General features: G+C 37.1%; 1 protein-coding gene and 1 pseudogene across 1 annotated transcript; both read left to right on the plus strand.

Moving 5' to 3' along the window:
* Positions 1-830: 830 nt before the first annotated feature.
* On the plus strand, positions 831-14,900 carry LOC126809960 (serine/threonine-protein phosphatase 6 regulatory ankyrin repeat subunit B-like). The gene is made up of 4 exons (XM_050534840.2): positions 831-892; positions 1,897-3,576; positions 7,668-7,737; positions 11,657-14,900. Exons 2-4 carry the CDS (start codon positions 1,990-1,992, stop codon positions 13,852-13,854), a joined length of 3,855 nt encoding a protein of 1,284 aa, XP_050390797.2. The 5' UTR covers positions 831-892; positions 1,897-1,989; the 3' UTR covers positions 13,855-14,900.
* Positions 14,901-19,087: 4,187 nt separating this feature from the next.
* LOC130010725 (putative ankyrin repeat protein RF_0381) lies at positions 19,088-22,859 on the plus strand (annotated as a pseudogene).
* The last annotated feature ends 1,641 nt before the right edge of the window (positions 22,860-24,500 follow it).

Below are 24,500 nucleotides of genomic sequence, written 5' to 3' on the forward strand. Positions count from 1 at the left end.
TCTAACACGCTATGTATAAGTTAGACTAACGTTGTGCATGAGTTCCGCATAAGCCAAGAACGCTAAAACCTCACTGGCCACACGCTGTCATATACTTGTATAAGTTATGTTTACGTTGGGGATAAGTTATGAATAAGTTACTCATACGTTAAACATAGGTTATATATTCGTTCAGCGCGTTAGAAGTACGTTATATATGCGCCCAAAATGAGCGTCTCTTGATTTTTAAATTCAACTTCAGCGTATGCCAGCGTGTTAGATAATTATTTTATACGTCGGAGTAAGTTGTCTAAAACGTTATAGTGTGACAGGCCGAATACACACCAACACTCATAAACTGTATACAGCACACTTCGACTATCTAAGAGTGTATACAGCCCTTATGTATATTATATAATTGCCAACTACCTTAGAGTGTATACAGCCCTTATGTATATTATATACACGTACCAACAACCCTAGAGTGTATACAGCCCCTATGTATATTATATGCACGTACCAACTACCCTAGAGTGTATACAGCCCTTATGTATATTATATACACTTACCAGCTACCCTAGAGTGTATACAGCCCCTATGTATATTATATACAGACCGACTACCTTATACTACTTCATACGTTTAATATATACCTGTATTATAAATACGTCGTTTCGACCTTTATTTACAGATATTTTAATCCATTAATCAAAAAATGTAGTTAAACACGATGAGTAGCAAATGACCTTTAACTTGTGTCCATGAAAAAATGAAAGACCCCACACAAGAAGCCTTTTAAAATAATCGGGCTTTCCCAGTGAATTGACGTAACTTACCTAAAATAACACGATACAGGATGTGACACACAGCTTCTTTGATCAACCAGAATCGCCTGTCGACTATCAAGATCAAGGTGTATAATCTTTTATCCCTTTTATTGATATTATATATACCTTTATTGATCCAGTCTTTCTTGAACATTGGTTGCCAGTTAATGGTCTAATGTAAATACGATTAGGATCTATGTAAAGCAACAATGGTGTGATATGTAGTATATGCCTATGTCTATCTACTTCACTATATATACGATGGCTTAGTTTAGCATACATGTCGACCTAAATTAAACATAAGAGCTAAACCTGTCTATTGCAGGTCTTTCTTTAGGCCTGAATGTTATCTAAATTATTAATTAGACAATTAACCTATCCAGACCATAATTAACTCTAGATGGCCTCGCTAGCCTGCGATCCTTAGTGGATTATGAGCCGATTTACTGCATAACTTTCCTTCACGATTTAACGATTAAGTGGATAATCGAGACTATGCTATTTATCGTACTGACTTTAGTAATGATGATCAAGGCTAGCCGGAAATTTCAACCGCTTAGTTCTCGGTTCATAGTGGATCAGTTTAGCATACATGTCGACCTAAATTAAACATATTGCGTCTTACTAACTTTGATTTGAAAGATTTAACGAGAGAGAGAGAGAGAGAGAGGGGGGGGGGGTCATTTCGATACTAACATATGGTTCGATTTCATTTCAATAATTATCTTGCGAGTAGGGTCTGTAGCAGTGGGAGGAAACCGGATGACCAGGAAAAGACCCACGAAAGTGGACAGGGGCCCGCATTTGTCACATAGAAGCTGGAAATGAAAACCACGCGACTCGAATCTATGACATACCTAATCATCCAACGGCAACGCGTTAACTCCTCCCATATCACTGATGAATCATTGTGGGCGACCATGCTTGTTGACACGTACATTACCTGGATCTCACCCATAAGTACATAGATAACCTATGACCTGAAGGTTTACGTTAGACTCGATGACACACCCCACCCACTCCACTCCCGTCATAATAAACTAAATGACTAAGTCTGGGCAATAATATATGGAAATAAAACTATTTTCAGATTTACCGAGGCAGTCTGGTTAAACAGAACTGAATAAGTACAGATATTCCACTAGAGTTCACATTTCTGCTGTATTTGGGATTATCCTTGGAAATGATGGATTCTGGATGTTGGTGTGCCTCGTGGAATGCAGTTCGAAGAGATGAAATATACAAACTGAAATACTTAGTATCATTTCCAAATCCTTGTGTAAATTCGGAGCAGGGCGAAACCATTCTTATGTTATCTTGCAGGAAACAGAACTTGAAAACAGTTTCCATTTTGTTGAAACACCAAAAAGTCAAGGAGATCATCAATAAAATTTCACATGTCGAAGGTCTTTCAGCTTTACATTTATCCATACAATTGGGACGCTCGGAGACCACGTGTCTTCCATTAGTAATGGCGTTAGTGGAAGCAGGGGCTGATGTAAATATTTCCTCCAGAGAAATGACGACCCCCTCATGTATATCCGCATGTAGAGGATTTATGTCGGTATTGGCATATTTGATAGATCATGGTGCTGATGTTAATGCAGCAGATCAAAATCAATTTACAGTTCTCCACCACATCGTTACAAAACCAAACGCCAATTTGTTTTTGCAGAAATTAATTTTCGCTGGAGTGCAAATTAATTTACAAAATAAGTTTGGTGAAACCCCGTTATATCTAGCAACCATCTCCAACAACGAATATGCTGTAAATATGCTGTTAGAAACAAATGGCTCTTGTGTGGATTTAGCTGACAGAAATGGAATCACACCACTTATGTTGGCTGCAATACAAAATAAACACGGTGCTAGTGTTAACAAACAAGATGGCCGCGGTAGAACATCTCTGATTGTCGCAATACAAAATGGCAATAAAAGCGCTACTGATTGTATGTTACAAATAGATTCCTGTGATGTGAATTTGTCTGATAACCAAGGAAAATCCCCTTTAATGTTAGCTGCACAAAGTGGCAACACAGAACTTATGGAACTTCTTTATCAATATCGTGCAGACATTAACCAACAAGATAATTGCAAGAGAACATCTCTATATCTCGCAGTAGAAAGTAACAATTTAAAAGCTGTTGATATTTTATTAAAAATGAATGGCTGTGACGTGAATTTGTCCGATATCAAAGGAAAATCACCCCTAATGTTAGCTGTACAAAACAGCAACACAGAACTTATGAAACTTCTTCATCAACATAACGCCGACGTTGACAAACAAGATGGCCGCGGTAGATCTGCTGTGTATTACTGTTTGCAACAAATGTGCAGAGGTGAGGAGGATTCCATAGAAATAATGAAGTTGTTGGAATGTTTTGGTGCGGAATTTAGAACACAAATTCACGGCAATAAATTAATAAAAGACGCGTTGAAACACTCTTATTATTATTTCCAGCATTTGGTCGATTCCAATATGGTTGATTTTCATGGTTTGGATGAAAACGGTGAAAATATTTTACATTATGTAGCCAGAAGTCTCATAGGCTCTATTTGTTTGGGAAGATTTTTTTCTTCGTTTGTTAAGGTAATTGCTGATCAGCGGATTTATATAAACCGTATAAATTCTAAGGGTAACACGCCATTAATGGTTGCAGCTATTTTATACAACATCCCGTATATGCAAGCTTTGTTACAACATGGATGCAGTACCAATATAAGGAATATTTATGGACATACTGTCTTACATCTCAGTATTATTGGAATCGTAAAATTGATCCAATACGACTGCTACCATGAATGGGACTCGGGGTTGTTAGCTACTATATTGACTTCAGATATAGATGTCAATGCACAGGACAAAGATGGAAAAACTGCCTTAATGCTAGCTGCTAAACTCGGAAATTATAAACTCTTAATACAGCTATGTAGAGCCGGTGCTGATTGTAAGATATTGGATAAGTTTGGAAATTCGATGGCATACTATCTTGAATTCAATCGAATACCAGATGTTAAGTTCTGTAAATACATTATACGTGGTTGTGGAGTGGATATAACAGACAGAGGAGGAAAAACGATGATGGACGTGGCCATGCAGTTTATGCACCGTGGTGATTTATCGGAAGCCCTGAATCTGATTGGTTACCTAATAGCTGGAAACTATTGCTTTCAGAGTATATGGCAGAATAGACAAAACAGGATGTACATTTCCTCGATGTCGGATCCCTTATTTGCTAGAATTAACGACCTTAGAAAAGTGTTGTATGAAAGTGGGGCGGACAAGATCGACATTGTTTCCATGTTACCTTTCATGGAAGATGAGCATGAGTACAATGATGATGATGACGCACAGACAACTGGATCAATGACCAAAGAATCAGAATTCCATCGATTTTGTAATGGCATATGCTTAAGCTTAAAGTCAATGTGTAGGAGAATTACTAGGCAACATTTAGGACCAAGCATACAAGACAAAGTTCCTCAGGCCAAAGTACCAATAACAGTACAGAATTTCCTTCTGTTGAAATGTTCATTAGAAGATAAATATTTTGACTTAGAAACGGAAGATAGTGACGACGATTACGACAGTTATGATATGTATATGCAATATGATCCAGACGTATTTTGTATGGATCTTTACGATTCAGAAGATTATTATGACTTCCAAGATAATGATACATGTACATAAGTGTCCAACTCCTCCTCCACCTCCTCACTATCATCGTCACCATTATCACCATCATCACAGTGTTCCTTATCAGCATCCTGATCCGCATCGATATGGATGTAGAATATGATATACAGACGAAGTTTGTATAGATCTTTACGATTCAGAAGATTATAATACATGCACATTATTCCCCCCCCCCACCGCATCACTATCATCATCTCCACCACCACCCATCATCACAATGCTCCTCACCAGCATGTATATCAACATCACCAATATTGCTATCAACATTACCTTTGTTTGTCTAACGAGAGTATGTCTAAATCGAAATGCATATAACATTAAGATACATAAAAATATCAATGATATCAACTAATATTACCATGGGCGTCACACATGAGGGCGGGGGGGGGGGGCTGAATATACTTGGACCCCCCCCCCCTCACCCCCACAAATTTATATAGTACGATGGCTCTATTATTATTTTCAGGTACCGTAACGTTAATAAAATATGAGCTCCTATTGTAGTAATATGGAGGGCAAGAATTTGTGCTTAGAAACATCTATGTAAAATAATATTATGGTTTTGATTAATTAACCTCCATTGTCAAAATATTAGCTATGGTATAAGGTAATTCTGTAACGCAAATTAAAATTCTTTATGAATAGTGTGACAATAACAAGACATGGGGTCTAAAGACAAAGAATGGAGAAATATGATGGCCGAAACAATATTATTATCTTTACAAATTATTGATTCTAAGTTCATAATCAAAAATAGAGAATGTATGCTTTAGTAAACATAATGGTCATTTGCATTTTTCAAAGATAAATTGTTATTTTTTGAAATACACGTGGTAGGAAAGTTACCATTTCATATTTGGCAAGGGTGACCAATCACATGATTAATTACATCATAATTAGCCAATCGAATAATTAATGGGTGTGAATCTGAGAATATATATTTAATAGAATGTGCGTTCTAGGGTAGACAGCCATGTAGTTCACGTAGGGAGAAGATGAATGAATTTCCATCAGCAGACTCGCCGCGTTTGCATGAAATCGGGTTACAGAGAATGAATTTATTATGCTTGTAACTTTGTTACCTATATGTAGCAGTGCTTAATATAAAATGTAGAAACGAAATGTGGTATTGTTGTTACTGTGTGTAACTAAGAAACAAATGCGGCAAGAGACAATACTAGACGATCATGGGCTGTCTGACAGACGACCCATGGTCCTACACAATAGAGATGTCAATTTCATAGTCAAGAAAAGCTTACGTTCACTCTCGTGCATTTTGGCTTTGATGTAGTTAAACAATGGCAGATTCGAGAATCGTCGCATTTCGGCTCGTTGGTCGTTCTCATTTATTCGACCCATGGTGATAAGATAATTTTAAACAATATTATCCAATATGCATTCCTTACTTTACATGCCGCATGAAGAAGCGACAGTTAACGGAATTCAGCTTTCAAGAAAATTCTCTTCAAAAAGAAAATTATTATTACTCAATGACATACACCCGCTTGTCGATTAATTTACATAATAATCAGCCACATGGTTTTGATTAACATTCAACGGCAATCTATATACGATCAGAATTAATTGTTTTATGGTGCCCCCCCCCCTCTCTCCAGTGGAGTGGCCCTCCCACACTCTCCCTATCTCGCTCCGGCGTCACAGATTGCCAACATTTTATATAATTTCATTTGCGGACCCCAGATATATATTTCACGGCTACGCCTCTGAATTACCCATAGACTTGGAACCTGTGCAAGACCATGTTCCTAAAGTAACGACCGCGAGTTTTACAAAATTAAGCTGTTGCTAGGTTATTCTGAAATTCCCGAACTTTATAGGTACGCTATCTCCCTTTACCTCAGACACGTGAACAATAGCGTTGTCCAATTATAGGTCGTGACACAAACACACTCAAATCAAACATGGCGACCTCCACGTAAACCTTAACATTGAACGAACTTTGAACTTTGCAATTCGATTATAACAGGGAAACATTTTAGCTGGAGAGTACGAGACTTGGTATTCGCCATGATATTTTCTATCCAGGAATCTGAGAGGTCCCCAGCTGGGTCAGTAGCCAATCGAAATAAGTGCCGAAATATGAAGGGAATTACGTGAAGGTCTTGATAAGTTGTACAGAAATGCATGTAACATTAAGATACATAGAAATATCACTGAGTAAACGGACACTATTGGTTCCCATAGAAACACCCAAAACAGATCAACAGAACCCATAGATTTGGGACCAGTCCAAGACTACCTCTGCCATATCAGATTCACGTCGATGCTGGTTGGCGTTATTGTTGAGTAAGGGATAAAGCTAAACCATGTTGTCATTAGCGGTGTTTTTTTTAAATTTCCAATTCAGAGTAGATGAAAAGCGAATAATTACTAAATTACGCACATCGAATGAATGTATCAACATATCTGTTAGGTAGCGTGAATTTTGTGATTTTGTTTTCTTTGTTTTATTTTTGTGTGTTTTAATCTATTTTTTTTAAAAGACACATTATGAAAAATGTAGACAAAGGGATGTCCCTTCTTGCTATAATAGTTGAAAAATAAAAGATAATAAAAAATGAACTTATGGAAAATCTCAGTCAAATTACTTTGTGCTGAGCGAAGGTTTGAGTGTCTCGGCTCAAAAGACCATTTGATTGGCGAATCCCTCACAACACTCAGGACACAGACTTATGTAACAACTCTTTCAGATCTTGGTGTAGTAAAACGAAATTTTGAAATATAACATAAAACGAAACGAAATAGGATGTTTTACTTTAATCAAATTGTTATCACTTTTGATGTTCCATGTTTTAGGTTGGTGTGATTTTACCGCAAAACGTGTGATTTCGTTGTCGGATAGTTCACCATCTTGAAAATGACCGCTATTGTCGAATTTGTTATAAATGGCGTATCCATTCAATCCATTCAATAAAATGTCAAATGTTAATTTCTGTAAACATATTACCCGTAGCTGTGGAGTGGATGTAACAGACCAAACTTGTGAAACTATGGCGAACTTGGTGATGAACTTTATGCAGCGAAATAAATTATCAGATGCTCTCGAGTGGATTGGTTACATACTAGCTGCAAACTATTGCTTTGAACATTTTAACTGGGTGTATTTTATCCCGATAGAGGAACTCATATCAAACAAAATTAAGGACCAAGGAAAACTACTGTTGTACGAAAGTGGGGCTGCCAGAGTCGACATCGTTTCCACGTTAAGTAGAAGTTTGAACCGTTTTCCAGATTTCGTCAGACATTATTGTGATGGGTGTACGCAGTGCCGGACTGGGCCCACCTGTCCACCTGTCCGTGACAGGTGGGCCTAAGCTCATTAAAAAAAGTGGGCCTAAGCCTATAAAGAAAAAAGAAAAAGACCTGAAGATTACTTTGGCTATCCTTGAAGCTAAAGAAATAAGTTGTTACTTCTTAGAGAACAATTAATTATCAGTTATCATCACAGAAGTAAATAAATATCATCATAAGCTCGTGAGGTTCAGGAGCTTATGATGATATTCGTTTACTTCTGTGAGTGCGAAGATTCTCGTTATATTCTGTGATGTGCGTCCATAGAACTGTCAAATACGTGTACTGTATGTATATTATAATTTACATTATTTTCATCACAGAGAATAAAAGGTTGGGTTTTTTTTTGACACTCAAGAGAATTCTCAAATTCGTCTAATGATAGTGCTCTTAGGTCATTCTGTTATCTAATTGTATCAGGAATCAAAAATTTGCCTTCTTGTGCTTTGGTCTGAAATGTTTGGAAAATGGATTTGCGGTTGTCAATTTCCAAAATTTTCCTAGGGGGAGACCCCCCCCCGGACGTTCACGCACCCTCGGCGCGTACTTGTGTGGGCCTTGGTTAATGACCTGACAGGTGGGCCTTTGGGTGTACGAGTGCAAAGTCGAGAGATAGGTTTTTCGACTACAAATCCTCCGGTGTCTCATTGTCATGGGTAGCTATTCGACTGACAAGGGGAGTGGGCTGTGGGCTAGTCTTTCGTAAATCACGTACAAACATAGAGGTATAGGGGGGAATACTATATATACACACCAACAATCTAAGGCCGGATTTCCATGTACGTTTCCGCCAGCAGAAAACCACCGGCCACCGTTTTTTCCGAGCGCGATTTTCATTTGTATTTCCATATGCACAGAAAAATCGCTAAAAAATTTAGATAATTCCATCTAAATTACATCATAAGTCAGGATTTCGCTTTACAGCCTGGGACCGACATTGTTTACGTTCAGTCGCCGCCTTTTTAAAAACACCATGTCAAAAACGTCTGCCATTTGCAAGCTGAATTATCAGAAACAAGAGCGGTTGATAACTTAGTGGCAGAGAACCAGTGTTTGTACGCTTGGTCGTAAAAATCCACATGCGCACACTTCACGCGAAACAAAACGCCAGCGAAAACGTCTCTTGCTTCGAAATGGCCCCATAACGTTATAATTAGACTGTATATTATATACACGCCAACTACCTTAGAGTGTAAACAGTGTGACAGTATTGGGTATTTATATCAGGTTCAGTTGACAAGACTAGTTTAACATCTTATAATATTTTTATTCTCTGCTTCTTACATATCACGTACAAACATCGTAATGTTAAAGACACCCAGGACTAACTTGTATTGAGGGAGCCATGTCCTAGTTTGGCTAGGCACGAGTGTGCCAACTCCCAGACGCTCTCCCTCGTTCCGTTTCGTCTCGTGCCAAGGCGTCCGCAGCCTCCGGTCTTCTACGTCCTTGCCCGGACCTGACTCCGATGTCGTTTACCTTCTGGGTTTATAAACCCTTCAAGAAAAAGGATCTTATTAGACATCTGGCTAATGTATCATATCGGGTTTAAAATTCAGTATAGTTTGCTTATCAGACAAAGACAGTTAAATAAAACATGCCAACAACAAGTTAAGGTTACATAATGACATAAGGAATGCTACCAAGACCGCCAGCGGTGTCGAAAGCGAACAGGTTGATATGTTGTCAAGACTGCATAAAACGTCTATAACATCTGCCACTATGTAACAACAGCCCTTATATGTATTATCTCACCAGCAACCATACAGTATACAACCCGTATGCATATTACAATATAGGCTAGGCCAACTACCTTGAATTACCTCTATTATAAATACGTCGTTTTGAAAGTTATTCACTGAGATTGTTATTCCCAACCAATAATTTAAAAATTCATTTAAACACGGCGAGGGATAAAGGACTTTTTATTGGTAGCCATAAAGAAAAGAACAAACACCCCACACAAGAAGCCTTTCAAAATAATTGGGCTTTCCCAGTGAACTCACTTACGTAACTTACTTAAAATTATAACACGATACAGGATGTGACACTCAGCTTATATGATCGACCAGAACGACTCGTCTTTTATCAAGATCAAGGTATATAATGTTTAATGTCTTTTGTTTATTGATATTATATATACCTTTATTGATTCAGCCTTTCTGATTCAGCGTTGCCAGTCAAAGATGTAATGTTAATACGATTAGGATCTCTGTAAAACAACAATGGCATTATATGTAGTATGCCTATGTACATTTACTTCCCTGTATATACGGTGGCAAAAACTAGGTCATTGACGGACTATCATATTGTTCAATTTTATTTCAATATTTCGCTTGCTTGTACGTGGAAGTGTTAGCAGTGGAAGAAAACCGGAGAAATACCACGAGGTCGGACAGGCGATCCTATATGTTGTCACGGACTAGTGGGAAGTCAGGTTAAGAGAAGGGCAATACGAGACTAACATATATCACAGATGAGAGAGAGAAATGGGTTTAACATACACTCGCAACAAACTAGGCCATTTCGAGACTAGCATATGGTTCAATTTTATTTCAATAATTCGTTTGCGCGTAGGTGTCTTTAGCAGTGGGAAGGACCACGAGGTTGGACATGCAACCCTACTCCTTGTCACGTACAAGCGGGGAATCGAAACTACACAACCTGATTAAATGACAGACTTTATGATCAAACGTGTTAACCATTCAGCCACCAAACCCTCCAAATCAGGACTGAATCACTGTTGGCGACCATACTTCTTGTCACGTACAGTACCTGGATGTAACCCATAAGTACAAAAATAACCTATGACTAGGGATGGGATAACATGTATCGAAATGATGTGCAGGATTAATGATATTGGATCAATGAATCGGAAAATTATATTAAATTCGTGTTTGTTGACTCACAAAACCACATAAAGGACATATTAGAAAGAACAGTATATCCGCCATATTGGATCTGACATTGGTAAAACATATTGTAACGCACTTGTCAATCCCGAAAACCCAATAAAGGATATATTACACGGTATATGAAATCTAATTTTATACTTAATACCTAATCGATGAAACAAATTAAGTTTTTCGCCATTTTTTTGGAAAATGGCCGATCTCCGACCGAAAAAATAGTGGTAGGTCGAAAAAATTGCAACAAAATGAATTTTCAGGTCAATTGGCCAAGGAAAAATTCCTGCACATTTTAATTCAGGAAAATACGTTGTTATTGTCACATCCCTATTTTTACCTGAAGACCCAGAGTAGACCCGATGCCCCTCCATCCCAACCCAACTCTACCCCTGTCATGCTACAATACATGATTAAGATATTAAAATAAAACTATTTTCAGATTTTAGGAGGTATTCCACATAAACAGAATCTAATACGTACAAATACTTCACTACAATTTGGATTTCTTCTGCATTTTGGATTATCCTTGAAAATGGTAGATTATGGATGCCGGTGCATATGGTTCCAAGTCGTTCGTAAAGATGAAACAGAAAGACTGAAACGCTTATTATCATTTCCAGATATTTGCGTTAATTCGGAATGGGGCGAAACCATTCTTATGTTAGCTTGCAGGAAGCAGAACTTGGAAACAGTTTCCATTTTATTGAAGCACCAAAAAGTTAAAGACATCATCAATAAAATTTCACATGTCGAAGGTCTTTCAGCTTTACACTTATCTGTACTCTTCCCACGATCGGAAATCACGTGTCTTCCATTTGTAATGGCGTTAGTTGAAGCAGGGGCTGATGTAAATATTTGTTCCAGGGAAATGATGACCCCCTTGTTTATGTCTGCGTATAGGGGATTTGTATCGGTACTGGCATATTTGATAGATCATGGTGCGGATGTTAATGCAGTAGATCAAAATCAATGTACAGTTCTCCACCACATCGTCACAAAACCCAACGCCTGTGTGATTTTATACAAATTAATTATTGCGGGAATACGAATTAATTTACAAAACAAGTTTGGTGAAACCCCATTATATCTAGCAACCATATCCAACAACGAATATGCTGTAAATATGTTATTAGAAACAAATGCCTCTTGTGTGGATTTAGCTGACAGAAAAGGAATCACACCACTTATTTTGGCTGCAATTGAAAATGAAATCAAAATAATAAAACTTCTACACAAACACGGTGCTAGTGTTAACAAACAAGATGGCCGCGGTAGAACATCTCTGATTGTCGCAATACGAAATGGCAATAAAAGCGCTGTTGAGTTTTTGTTACAAATAGATTCCTGTGGTGTGAATTTGTCTGATAACCAAGGAAAATCCCCTTTAATGTTAGCTGTACAAAGTGGCAACACAGAACTTATGGAACTTCTTCATCAATATCGTGCAGACATTAACCAACAAGATAATCGCGGTAGAACATCTCTGTATCTCGCAGTAGAAAGTAACAATTTAAGGGCTGTTGATGTTGTGCTCAAAATGAATGGCTGTGACGTGAATATGTCCGATAACAACGGAAAATCACCCTTAATGTTAGCTGTACAAAACAACAACACAGAACTGATAGAACGTCTTCATCAACACAACGCCGACGTTAACAAACAAGATGGCCGCGGTAGATCTGCTGTTTATTACTGTTTGCATCAAATGTGCAGAGATGAAGAATGTGGCATAGAAATAATGAAGTTGTTGGAATGTTTTGGTGCGGAATTTAGAACACAAAACCGCGGCAATATATTAATAAAACACGTGATGAAACACTCTTATGATTATTTCCAGCATTTGGTAGATTCCAATATGGTTGATTTTGATGGTTTGGATAAAAATGGTGACAACATTTTACATTATTTAGCTAGGTGTTTGATAACTATTCCTTGTTTTGAGTACCTTTTGACTGATCAGCGGTTTGATATAAACCGTATAAATTCTACGGGTAACACGCCATTAATGGTTGCAGCTATTTTATACAACATCCAGTATATGAAAGCCTTGTTACAACTTGAATGCAGTACCAATATAAGGAATATTTATGGACATACTGTCTTACATCTCAGTATTATTGGATTCGTTAAATTGACCTACAACAACTACAGCTACCATGAATGGGACTTAGGATGGTCAGCTGCCATATTGTCTTCGGATATAGATGTCAATGCACAGGACAAAGATGGACAAACTGCCTTAATGCTGGCTGCTAAACTCGGAGAGTATAAACTCGTGAAACAGTTGTGTAGATCCTGTACCGATTGTAAGATTTTGGATAAGTTTGGAAAGTCGATGGTAAAGTATCTTGACTTCTATCGAATAACAGATTTGGAGTTCTGTATATACATTATCCATAATTTTGGAGTGGATATAACAGACAAAGCAGAAAAAACGATGATGGACATGGCCATAAAGTTTATTGAGCGTGAGTATTTATCGGAGGGTCTTAAGCTGATTAGTTACCTAATAGCTGGCAACTATAGCTTTCAGAATCTTGGACAGAATAGACGAAACAGGATGGATGATATCCCAACCGAGGATGTTTTATCTAGTCGAATTAACGATTATAGAAATCTGTTGTATCAAAGTGGGGCGGAGAAGATCGACATTGTTTACAAGTTACCTTTTATGGAAGATGAGCATGAGTACAATGATGATACTGACGCACAGACAACTAGATTAATGTCCAAAGAATCAGAATTCCATTCATTTTGTAATAATATCTGCTTAAAGTCAATGTGTAGGAGAATTATTAGGCAACATTTAGGACCAAACATACAAGACAAAGTTACCCAGCTCAAGGTACCATTAACAGTACAAAATTTCCTTCTGTTGAAATGTTCATTAGAAGATAAATATTTCAACCTAAAGACGGAAGATAGTGACGACGATGACGATGATTACTATGGTATGGATGTGGATTATGATACAGACGAATTTTGTATAGACCTTTACGATTCAGAAGATTATTTTGACTTCTTTGCTTATCATACATGTACATCATTGTCCAACTCCTCCTCCACCTCCTCACTATCATCGTCACCATTATCGCCATCATCACAGCAGTGTTCCTCACCAGCATCTTGATCCGCATCGATAGTGACGACGATGACAATGATTACTATGATGTGGATGTTGACTTTGATACCGACGTATTTTGTATAGACCTTTACGATTCAGAAGATTATTATGAGTTCAATGATTGTGATACATGTACATCATTTTCCAACTCCTCCTCCACTTCCTCACTATCATCGTTACCATTATCAACAATTATCACAGTGTTCCTCACCAGCATCCTGATCCGCATCGATACCAGCATCACCAATATTGCTATCAACATTACAACATACATTATGCAAGAGGTAAATCTGCCCATTGCAGGTCTTTCTTTAGGCCTAAAATGTTATCTAAATTATTAATTAACTTATTCAAACCATAATCAACTCTCAATGTCATCGCTAGTCTGCGACATTTACTGGATTAGGATCCGATCTGCTGCCTAACGCCAATTCATGATTAAACCAAAAAATGGATAATCGAGACTTTTTTTTATCGTACCGACGGGTTTTTTGGGTCTCAGTATCACCCGTAAAGACTTCTGGCCAAAGGCCCAATATATTGGGTTAATCACAGACAAAACGTTTATAAAATCCATAAAGAGTGAATTCCTTAGTGGGATATGATCAAAATAATGTTGTACACCATTTATCTCGTTTTAGTAGGATTTTTAGGAAGGAAGATGTCCCTACCCCTCCCGGGCCAACGGGGCTTTGTGCTTAAGCACACTTATTTCCAAAGGCTCATTATGTTCTCACATTTTCGACTCACGAGGTAATCAAGGCCCCAACTTTTTATGTATTATTACTATAACTAATTGTGATGTTAATAAATGATGTTATTTTTTTTATTATCTTAACAAAAGTTTGTGTCCCGCCCCTGGCCGTGGAGTTGGACATGCCAAGAACTTAAAACAGAGAGTTCTTTAAATCCAAAATGAGTGGTCAATAAGGGATCAGTCTAAGTTATCGCTATCTATCAGTGACCTATGTTATTATTTCTTGAAGCTAAGTCTATAACATAAAGTATATAATAAAGTTTATTTGGTTAATAATAAAATGTCACCTTTACAATGCACTTGCTATTGATTATGAGCTAGATATAGTAGAATTCACATCTTTCACACGACGTTTTATATGCCTACATCTCAGGACAGTGTGGAATAACTAACCGCTAGCACCCAAGCTTGACTTCGACATAGGTACGTACCAGTAAAAATCAGTAAACTACAGTACAATATACTTACATCATAATTGACATTCTAGTAGAACGATGGGCTAACCGCCGGCACACCAGCATTACATCGCCATTTCGCGCGCCTCACTCGGCTGCTCGATTACCGTTTTCTCAGACAAATCCCCGCATCCCTTATGCATCGGACTTTCACAGGGACTTGTTACATATATTCAAATGACTGCATATTGGGCTCGGGCGTGGGGGGGGGGGGGGTCTCACAATTTGTATACAATCTAACTAGTAAGAATGTAAGGGGTTAGGGAGGAAATGTTTTGAGTTACGAAAAGCGAGAATGTGGTCGAGTATTTAGATTTTCCAGAAGTTCTTTCGAATGTTTCAAAATCCATTATGTTCTCACATTTTCGACTCACGAGGAAATCAAGGCCCCAACTTTTTATGTATTATTAAATGATGTTATTTATTTATTATCTAAACGAGAATTTGTATAAAATCTAACTGGTAAGAGTTTATGGGGTTAGGGCGGAAATGTTTTGACTTACGAAAAGCGAGATTGTGGTCGAGTATTTAGATTTTCCAGAAGTTCTTTCGAATGTTTCAAAATCCATGCGTCACTGACTTTCCTGTGCCCCTGTACATTTAAACCCACTTTTAGCCACAGGTAAATTTTATTTTAAGTTGTTACATACGCGATACATTGTACTATAAGGGGAATTTTGCCCGGGCAGGGGCGCTATGACATACTTTTATTTAGAATCCAACTGTCACGCCGATGTGTACAATGGGTCGTATTCTTCGCTCCAGCCAAACGACTAGACACTGTTCCTTTTCAGGTCTTCCGTTATGCACCACTTACAAGGGAAACCACGCCGTAAAACCCCGAGGAGAGCCGGTGCTGAAAATTAAATCGAGATTCAGATCGTGTATTTTTTGGACAAAATTTACCATTTTACGACTTAATTTACGCTAAAATATACTCGAATTGATTATTCATTTAATTAAACATACATTATGCAAGAGCTAAATCTGATTATTGCAAGTCTTAATTTAGGCTTCAGATGTTATAGAAATTATAAATTAGATCTTTATTTAAACAACAAGCCCAAAATCAACTCTGTAGACCCACGGATGGCTCGGCTACAGCTCGGATTTAAATAGGATTTAACTAATTGATTAAATCAAATAGGGGGCAACCTGATGAAAATACGTCAGTTAGAGCGAGGCTAAATGATAGAGTGTACTTAGCGAGGCCGCTGTAAAGCGTTTCCGTGTGCCATTGAAAACTTTACTTGATAATCGAGATATGTAGGTGGAGTTAACGCCTGTCAATCAAACGATCGGCCAAGGTGAAGACGCATTTCGCTACCATTTCTAGTCAAATATTACAACGATGATAACTATGTTCAGAATAAAGTAATTTGACTGCAATTTTCAATATATTCTTCTTTCATCATCTACTTTTGAACTGTTATAGCAAGAATGGCCAACTCTCTATAAAAATCTCCCATAATGTATCTTTAAGAAACTAAACCACGAACAAAACATCATATCCCGAACTACTAACACTAAAGCAACCAAATCGATCCATGAGATCTTATAACCAGAACACTATTGACGTTTCACAGTCAAAACTGAAACATTTTGGTGACAAAGGTTTTAGTGTGGAATGATTTACTGCTGAAGATCCAAAAACAGTGAAACTTTGACTACTTTCAAATCACAGCTGAAGACTGACTTATTTCGGGAATGCTATTAGAATTAGATTGTCTGTTTACTGAGTATACAGTATAACTACTTTTTGATGGATTTGGCTCTCTACAAATGTACATTATTATTGTTAGTATTATTGCTTACCGACATCGATTCAGTAGGATTAAATAGAGGCCCAACAAATAAATTTACCTAACATTATACATGACACTGGCTTGTTTATATCATCTACACAGGATGCCGAATGTTGTGAATACTGAAATGATATTCCTTTAAGACTATTTGCAAGAGATTCAAAATGCCTTAAATTACGACATATATACTTTATAAATTGTCTTGACACGCAATAAATACAGTAATGGCTGAGGGATGTCTCATTTATAGGCGTTCGGGTTCGATGAATGTTAGGGGCAGAACCTGAAATGACTGACAAAATTGCGAGTTACAGGCAAATTTGGAAAATTTGACGGCCGCAAAGGCCTTTTCTTGCCGCAAATTGTGATAGTGGGAACCTAGCATTAAGACGGGTGTATTAACATTGATTTTCTATCGTAACACCTCACTGGTTTGCGTAAGTAAAATTAATAGTTAGACCTTTTATGCTCCTTAACGCCGTCACATATGCTAAAATAAGATAGATATTTGAGTAACTTCCTTGTTGAATACATATACCAATAATAATATATAATATCAAGAAGACGGTGTGTGAAATTGTATACGTATGTATAACATCAACGATAAAATGTTTTTCAACATTAGATTATGGCGTGACTTTTAAATTGTTTAATGAACAGAAGCCTTTTATGAAGGATGTTTCATCGGTGTTTTTTTACAAAGATAAATCTAGAGATATCAGATAAAGTAATAACTGAAATGGCCCGGTGATTCATAGGCGTACGGGATCGAAGAATGTTAGGGGCTGGGGCACAACCGGAAATGCCCGAAAATGGCATACAAAATAGAGTGATTCCAGACAAAATGTTTTGTCCATTCAGTACAAATTCGTCCATTTGATTCAAAAGAAAAGTAATATTAGTGTTTTATTAGATTTCGGGCACTTTATTTTGCTAACTAGATGAAATAATAATTTACCTGTCTCTCTGAAAAGTCAGATTGCCCGAAAGTTAGTGTGTGTGTGAGTGAGGGGCGGGGGCTTTCCATTATATTGACGGATTCGTACCAACAAAAGTGTGCTTCAAATCTCTCTCAAAAATATTTTAATCAGACAGAAAATTGGCGTATGTACACCAACACGTTTAGACTTGTACTGTAAACAGTTCATTGATTGTTCATATGTATATTATATACACACCCACCGGCAACCTTAGAGTGTAAACAGCCGTTATGTATATTATACACACACCAACAACCTTAGGGTGTAAACAGCCCTTATGTATATTATACACACACCAACAACCTTAGAGTGTATACAGCGTACTCTTCAAAAAAAAATTAAAAAAATAGGGGATATTGAAATGCAAATACCTATGCGGGTTGTGATATGATGAATAATCATGGACACTTGACATGCTTTGAGAGTATGTTCACATGAAGAACTTAAAGCCCCAACAGAACCACTCAGCTGTACGTGCGACACGCAATAGCGCCATACACGTCGGAGGGATTCGTTGTCAAATTTGACACTTCAAGGAAGGGTTGATGAAAACTGCCGCATTGGTTTATCCTATCCATGTTTGCTTTCTTATCGGTTCTTGGATAAGATTTGCTGTTTAGTGTATCTTCGCTTTAGTGTGTTACATTTAATTTGCAATTAGATGTCTTCAACATGGTCTTCAGGTCGTCCTAGAGCCACTACACAAGCCCAGGATCGATACAATCGTACACAGGTCCTGCGAAATCGAGCACAAACGGCCTATCAGCTTTCTGTACTGTATTGTTTCTGAATATCCCCTACATTTTTTTGAAGAGTATATATACACGCCGACTATCTTAGAATGCATACAGCCCATATGTATATTATATACACACCAGCAACCTTACAGTATACAACACTTATGTATATCATATACATGCCACGCACCAACTAACTTAGACTGTATACATGCCCTTATGTACATGTATATTATATGTACACCGACTACCTTAGACTGTGTCTACTTCATACGTTTATTATATACCGTCAACTATCTTTGAATTATATAACCTGTGTTATAAATACGCCGTTTCGAACTTTATTCACTAACCATTAATCCAAAATTGTAGTTAAACACGGCGAGTATTTAATTTGTGTCCATGAAAAGAAGAAAGATCCCACACAAGAAGCCTTTCAAAATAATCGGGCTTTCCCAGTGAACTGACGTAACTTACCTAAAATAACACGATATAGGATGTGAAACTCAGCTTCTTTGATCGACCAGAATGGTTTGTCTTCTATCAAGAGGTATATAATCTTTTATCCCTTTTTATTGATATTATATATACCTTTATTGATCCAGTCTTTCTCGAACATTGGTTGCCAGTCAATGGTGTAATACAAATACGATTAGGATGTATGTAAATACGATTAGGATGTATGTAAATACGATTAGGATGTATGTAAAACAACAATGGTGTTATATGTAATATATATGCCTATGTCTACTATATATACGGTATACATGTCGACCTAAATTAAACATATTGCGTCTTACTAACTTTGATTGGAAAGAGTTAACGAGAGAGAGAGAGGTCATATCGGTACTAACAATTTGTTCAATTTCATTTCAATAATTCTCTTGCGCGTTGGGGTCTTTAGCAGTGGGAGGAAACCGGAAGACCAATAGAAGACTCGCGAGATTGGACAGGCACCCCTATTTGTCACATACAAACTGGGAATGAAAACCCCCCGACTCGACTCTGACAGACCTAATCACCCAACGCAAACCCGTTAACTATTCGCCACCCCCCACCCCATATCACAGATGAATCATTGTTGGCGACCATACTTGTTGCCATGTACATTACCGGGATCTAACCCATAACCCGAAGGTTTACGTTACACTCGATAACACACCACCCCTACTCCACTCCCGTCATAATAAACTAACTGGCTAAGTCTAGGCAATAATATTTGGAAATAAAATTATTTTCAGATTTGCCGAGGCAGTCTAGTTAAACAGAACTGAATACGAGTTCCGATTTCTGCTGCATTTTGGATTATCCTTGGAAATGATGGATTCTGGATGTTGGTGTGCCTCCTGCAATGCAGTTCGAAAAGATGAAATAGACAAACTGAAATGCTTAGTATCATTTCCATATCTTTGTGTTGATTCGGAATTCGGCGAAACCATTCTTATGTTAGCTTGCAGGAAACAGAACTTAGAAACAGTTTCCATTTTGTTGAAACACCAAAAAGTGAAGGACATCATCAATAAAATTTCATGTGGCGAAGGTCTTTCAGCTTTACATTTATCCATACATTTTGGACAGTCTGAGACCACGTGTCTTCCATTAGTAATGGCGTTAGTGGAAGCAGGGGCTGATGTAAATATTTGTTCCAGGGAAATGACGACCCCCTTGTTTATGTCTGCGTATAGGGGATTTGTGTCGGTTTTGGCATACCTACTAGATCATGGTGCGGATGTTCATGCAGTAGATCAAAATCAATGTACAGTTCTCCACCACATTGTCACAAAACCCAACGCCTGTGTGATATTACACAAATTAATTATTGCAGGAATACGAATTAATTTACAAAATAAGTTTGGTGAAACCCCGTTATATCTAGCTACGAAATCCATCAACGAGTGTGCTGTAAATATGCTATTGGAAACAAATGCCACTTGTGTGGATTTAGCCGACAGAAAAGGAATCACACCACTTATTTTGGCAGCAATTGAAAATTAAATCAAAATAATAAAACTTCTACACAAACACGGGGCAAGTGTCAATGAACAAGATTATCGCGGTAGAACATCTCTGTATCTCGCAGTAAGAAATGGCAATAACAGCACTGTTGAGGTTTTGTTAAAGATGGAAGACTGTAATGTTAATCTGTGTGATAACAAAGGAAAATCGCCCTTAATGTTAGCTTCACAATACGGCAATATGGAACTAATTAAACTTTTTCATAAACACAAAGTTGACGTTAATAAACAAGAAGATCGCGGTAGAACATCTCTATATTTCGCAGTACAAAATGACAATTTAAATGCTGTCGATGTTTTGTTAAAAATTAATGGCTGCGACGTGAATTTGTCTGATAACAAAGGAAAACCACCCTTAATATTAGCTGTACAAAATGGCAACACAGAACTTATGGAACTGCTTCATCAATATGGTGCAGACATTAACCAACAAGATAATCGCGGTAGGACATCCCTATATCTCGCAGTAGAAAAGAACAATTTAAAGGCTGTTGATGTTTTATTAAAAATGAATGGCTGTGGCGTGAATTTGTCCGATAACAAAGGAAAATCACCATTAATGTTAGCTGTACAAAACAGCAACACACTACTTATGAAACGTCTTCATCAACTCAACGCCGACGTTAACAAACAAGATGGCCGCGGTAGATCAGCTGTTTATTACTGTTTGCAACACACGGGCAGAGATGGGGAGTACTGCATAGAAATAATGAAGTTGTTGGAATGTTTTGGTGCGGAATTTAGAACACAAAACCGCGGCAATATATTAATAAAACACGTGATGAAACACTCTTATGATTATTTCCAGCATTTGGTAGATTCCAATATGGTTGATTTTCATGGTTTGGATAAAAATGGTGACAACATTTTACATTATTTAGCTAGGTGTTTGATAACTATTCCCTGTTTTGAGTACTTTTTGACTGATCAGCGGTTTGATATAAACCGTATAAATTCTACGGGTAACACGCCATTAATGGTTGCAGCTATTTTATACAACATCCAGTATATGAAAGCCTTGTTACAACTTGAATGCAGTACCAATATAAGGAATATTTATGGACATACTGTCTTACATCTCAGTATTATTGGATTCGTTAAATTGACCTACAACAACTACAGCTACCATGAATGGGACTTAGGATGGTCAGCTGCCATATTGTCTTCGGATATAGATGTCAATGCACAGGACAAAGATGGACAAACTGCCTTAATGCTGGCTGCTAAACTCGGAGAGTATAAACTCGTGAAACAGTTGTGTAGATCCTGTACCGATTGTAAGATTTTGGATAAGTTTGGAAAGTCGATGGTAAAGTATCTTGACTTCTATCGAATAACAGATTTGGAGTTCTGTATATACATTATCCATAATTTTGGAGTGGATATAACAGACAAAGCAGAAAAAACGATGATGGACATGGCCATAAAGTTTATTGAGCGTGAGTATTTATCGGAGGGTCTTAAGCTGATTAGTTACCTAATAGCTGGCAACTATAGCTTTCAGAATCTTGGACAGAATAGACGAAACAGGATGGATGATATCCCAACCGAGGATGTTTTATCTAGTCGAATTAACGATTATAGAAATCTGTTGTATCAAAGTGGGGCGGAGAAGATCGACATTGTTTACAAGTTACCTTTTATGGAAGATGAGCATGAGTACAATGATGATACTGACGCACAGACAACTAAATTAATGTCCAAAGAATCAGAATTCCATTCATTTTGTAATAATATCTGCTTAAAGTCAATGTGTAGGAGAATTATTAGGCAACATTTAGGACCAAACATACAAGACAAAGTTACCCAGCTCAAGGTACCATTAACAGTACAAAATTTCCTTCTGTTGAAATGTTCATTAGAAGATAAATATTTCAACCTAAAGACGGAAGATAGTGACGACGATGACGATGATTACTATGGTATGGATGTGGATTATGATACAGACGAATTTTGTATAGACCTTTACGATTCAGAAGATTATTTTGACTTTTTTGCTTATGATACATGTACATCATTGTCCAACTCCTCCTCCACCTCCTCACTATCATCGTCACCATCACCACCACGATCACAGTGTTCCTCACCAGCATCCTGATCTGCATCGATCCCAGCATCACCAATATTGCTATCAACATTACAACATACATTATGCAAGAGGTAAATCTGCCCATTAGGCCTAAAATGTTATTTACTGAATTACGATCCGATCTGCTTAACACCGCCCATTCATGATTAAATAAAAAAAATCGATAATTGAGACCCTGTTTTGTTATCGTACTGATTTTAGTAATAATGATGGATCAATTTGACTGGAGTTTTCAGCAAATTCCCTTAACATTATCTAGTTTTTAACTATTATAGTGAAAACTGGCAGTTCTTTATCTAATCTCCCATAATGTATCTTTAAACATACTAAGAATTCTTTATGCCAGTTAACTTTCGAGAAGAATTGAAGGCAGCTAACAGACAGGTTTATTGGGTCTCAATATCACCCGTAAACAATTCAGGCCAAAGGCCCATATACTGGGTTAATCACAGACGAAATGTTTATAAAATCCATAATAAGTGAATTCCTTAGTGGTATATTATCAAAATAAAGTTGTACACCATAAAAATACTGGGTTAATCAAAAACAACAAATGTTTATAAAATCCATAATAAGTGGATTCCTTAGTGGTATATGATCAAAATAATATTGTACACCATAAAAATACTGGGTTAATCAAAGACTAAATGTTTATAAAATCCACAATAAGTGGGTTCTTTAGTGGTATATGATCAAAATAATATTGTACACCATTGTAAATATTTAGAAATAGGGCATTATACAAAACAATGACAAAACGTCCATAACATGGGGCAACTTGACTTGACTTCCATAATAAAAAACATACAAACTAATAAACGATCAGTCTTTTTAATTTCACTTATCAATATATCGATGACGTTTTATCACTTAATAATCCTAAATTTAGTGATTATGTAGAATTCATATATCCTGATGAGCTCGAAATTAAAAACACGACCGACAGTGACAATTACGCTTCCTACTTGGATCTGCGTCTCGATTTTGACAATTGCCATAAACTGAGTGTTAAATTTTACGATAAACGTGATGACTTTGACTTTCCGATTGTTAACTTTCCATTTATTAGTAGTAACATTCCAATATCACCAGCTTATGGAGTGTTTGTGTCTCAGCTAATTCGTTACACGAGAGCTTGTTCCTTTTATTCTGATTTTTTAAGTAGATCGAGGCATTTGTCATCTAAGCTTCAACTACAAGGATACTTGCGCACTAAACTTATTAAAACCTATGGCCGTCATATTGATTTGATTGGTAAATATAACGTGTCTCTCTCGGCTATTATTCTAGATATATGTAATTGACATGTATACTATTACTATCTCCCTGATAATGTCTACTACATCGTTAACACAGTTCATCGCGTGCATTTTGCACGTTTTTTAGGACTTCGAATTCTGTCTTATGGTTTGGATTGTTCGTACTTGGTTTTATTTTATTTATACACCCCCACAACTGTAATGACAATATTCACAGGCATGAATCTCAATTTTAGTAGCGAACATATCATCTCTTGAATGCATATTTAAGTTTATGTGTTATTAAAAGATCCAGGTGACATTCTTCTCCGTGTGTCCTCCACCGTTTTAAATTGTCAGCTAGTGATATTTTCAGCATTTAGTCGGTTTTCCATGTACGTGTTTTTCCGGAGTTTCATTGACGCGACCCCATTACAATTGTTTTATTAATATTTCTTTATTAATTGCAATGAATGATATGTCACCAGTATAAGCATTTAGTAAAATTAAATGTTTTATGCGTTTTTTTCTTTTATTTTGAATTGAGATTTTGTATAAATCAAAATACATGTAACA

This window comes from Patella vulgata, chromosome 2 (genome assembly GCF_932274485.2).
Source record: "Patella vulgata chromosome 2, xgPatVulg1.2, whole genome shotgun sequence".
Taxonomy (NCBI): Eukaryota; Metazoa; Mollusca; class Gastropoda; family Patellidae; genus Patella; species Patella vulgata.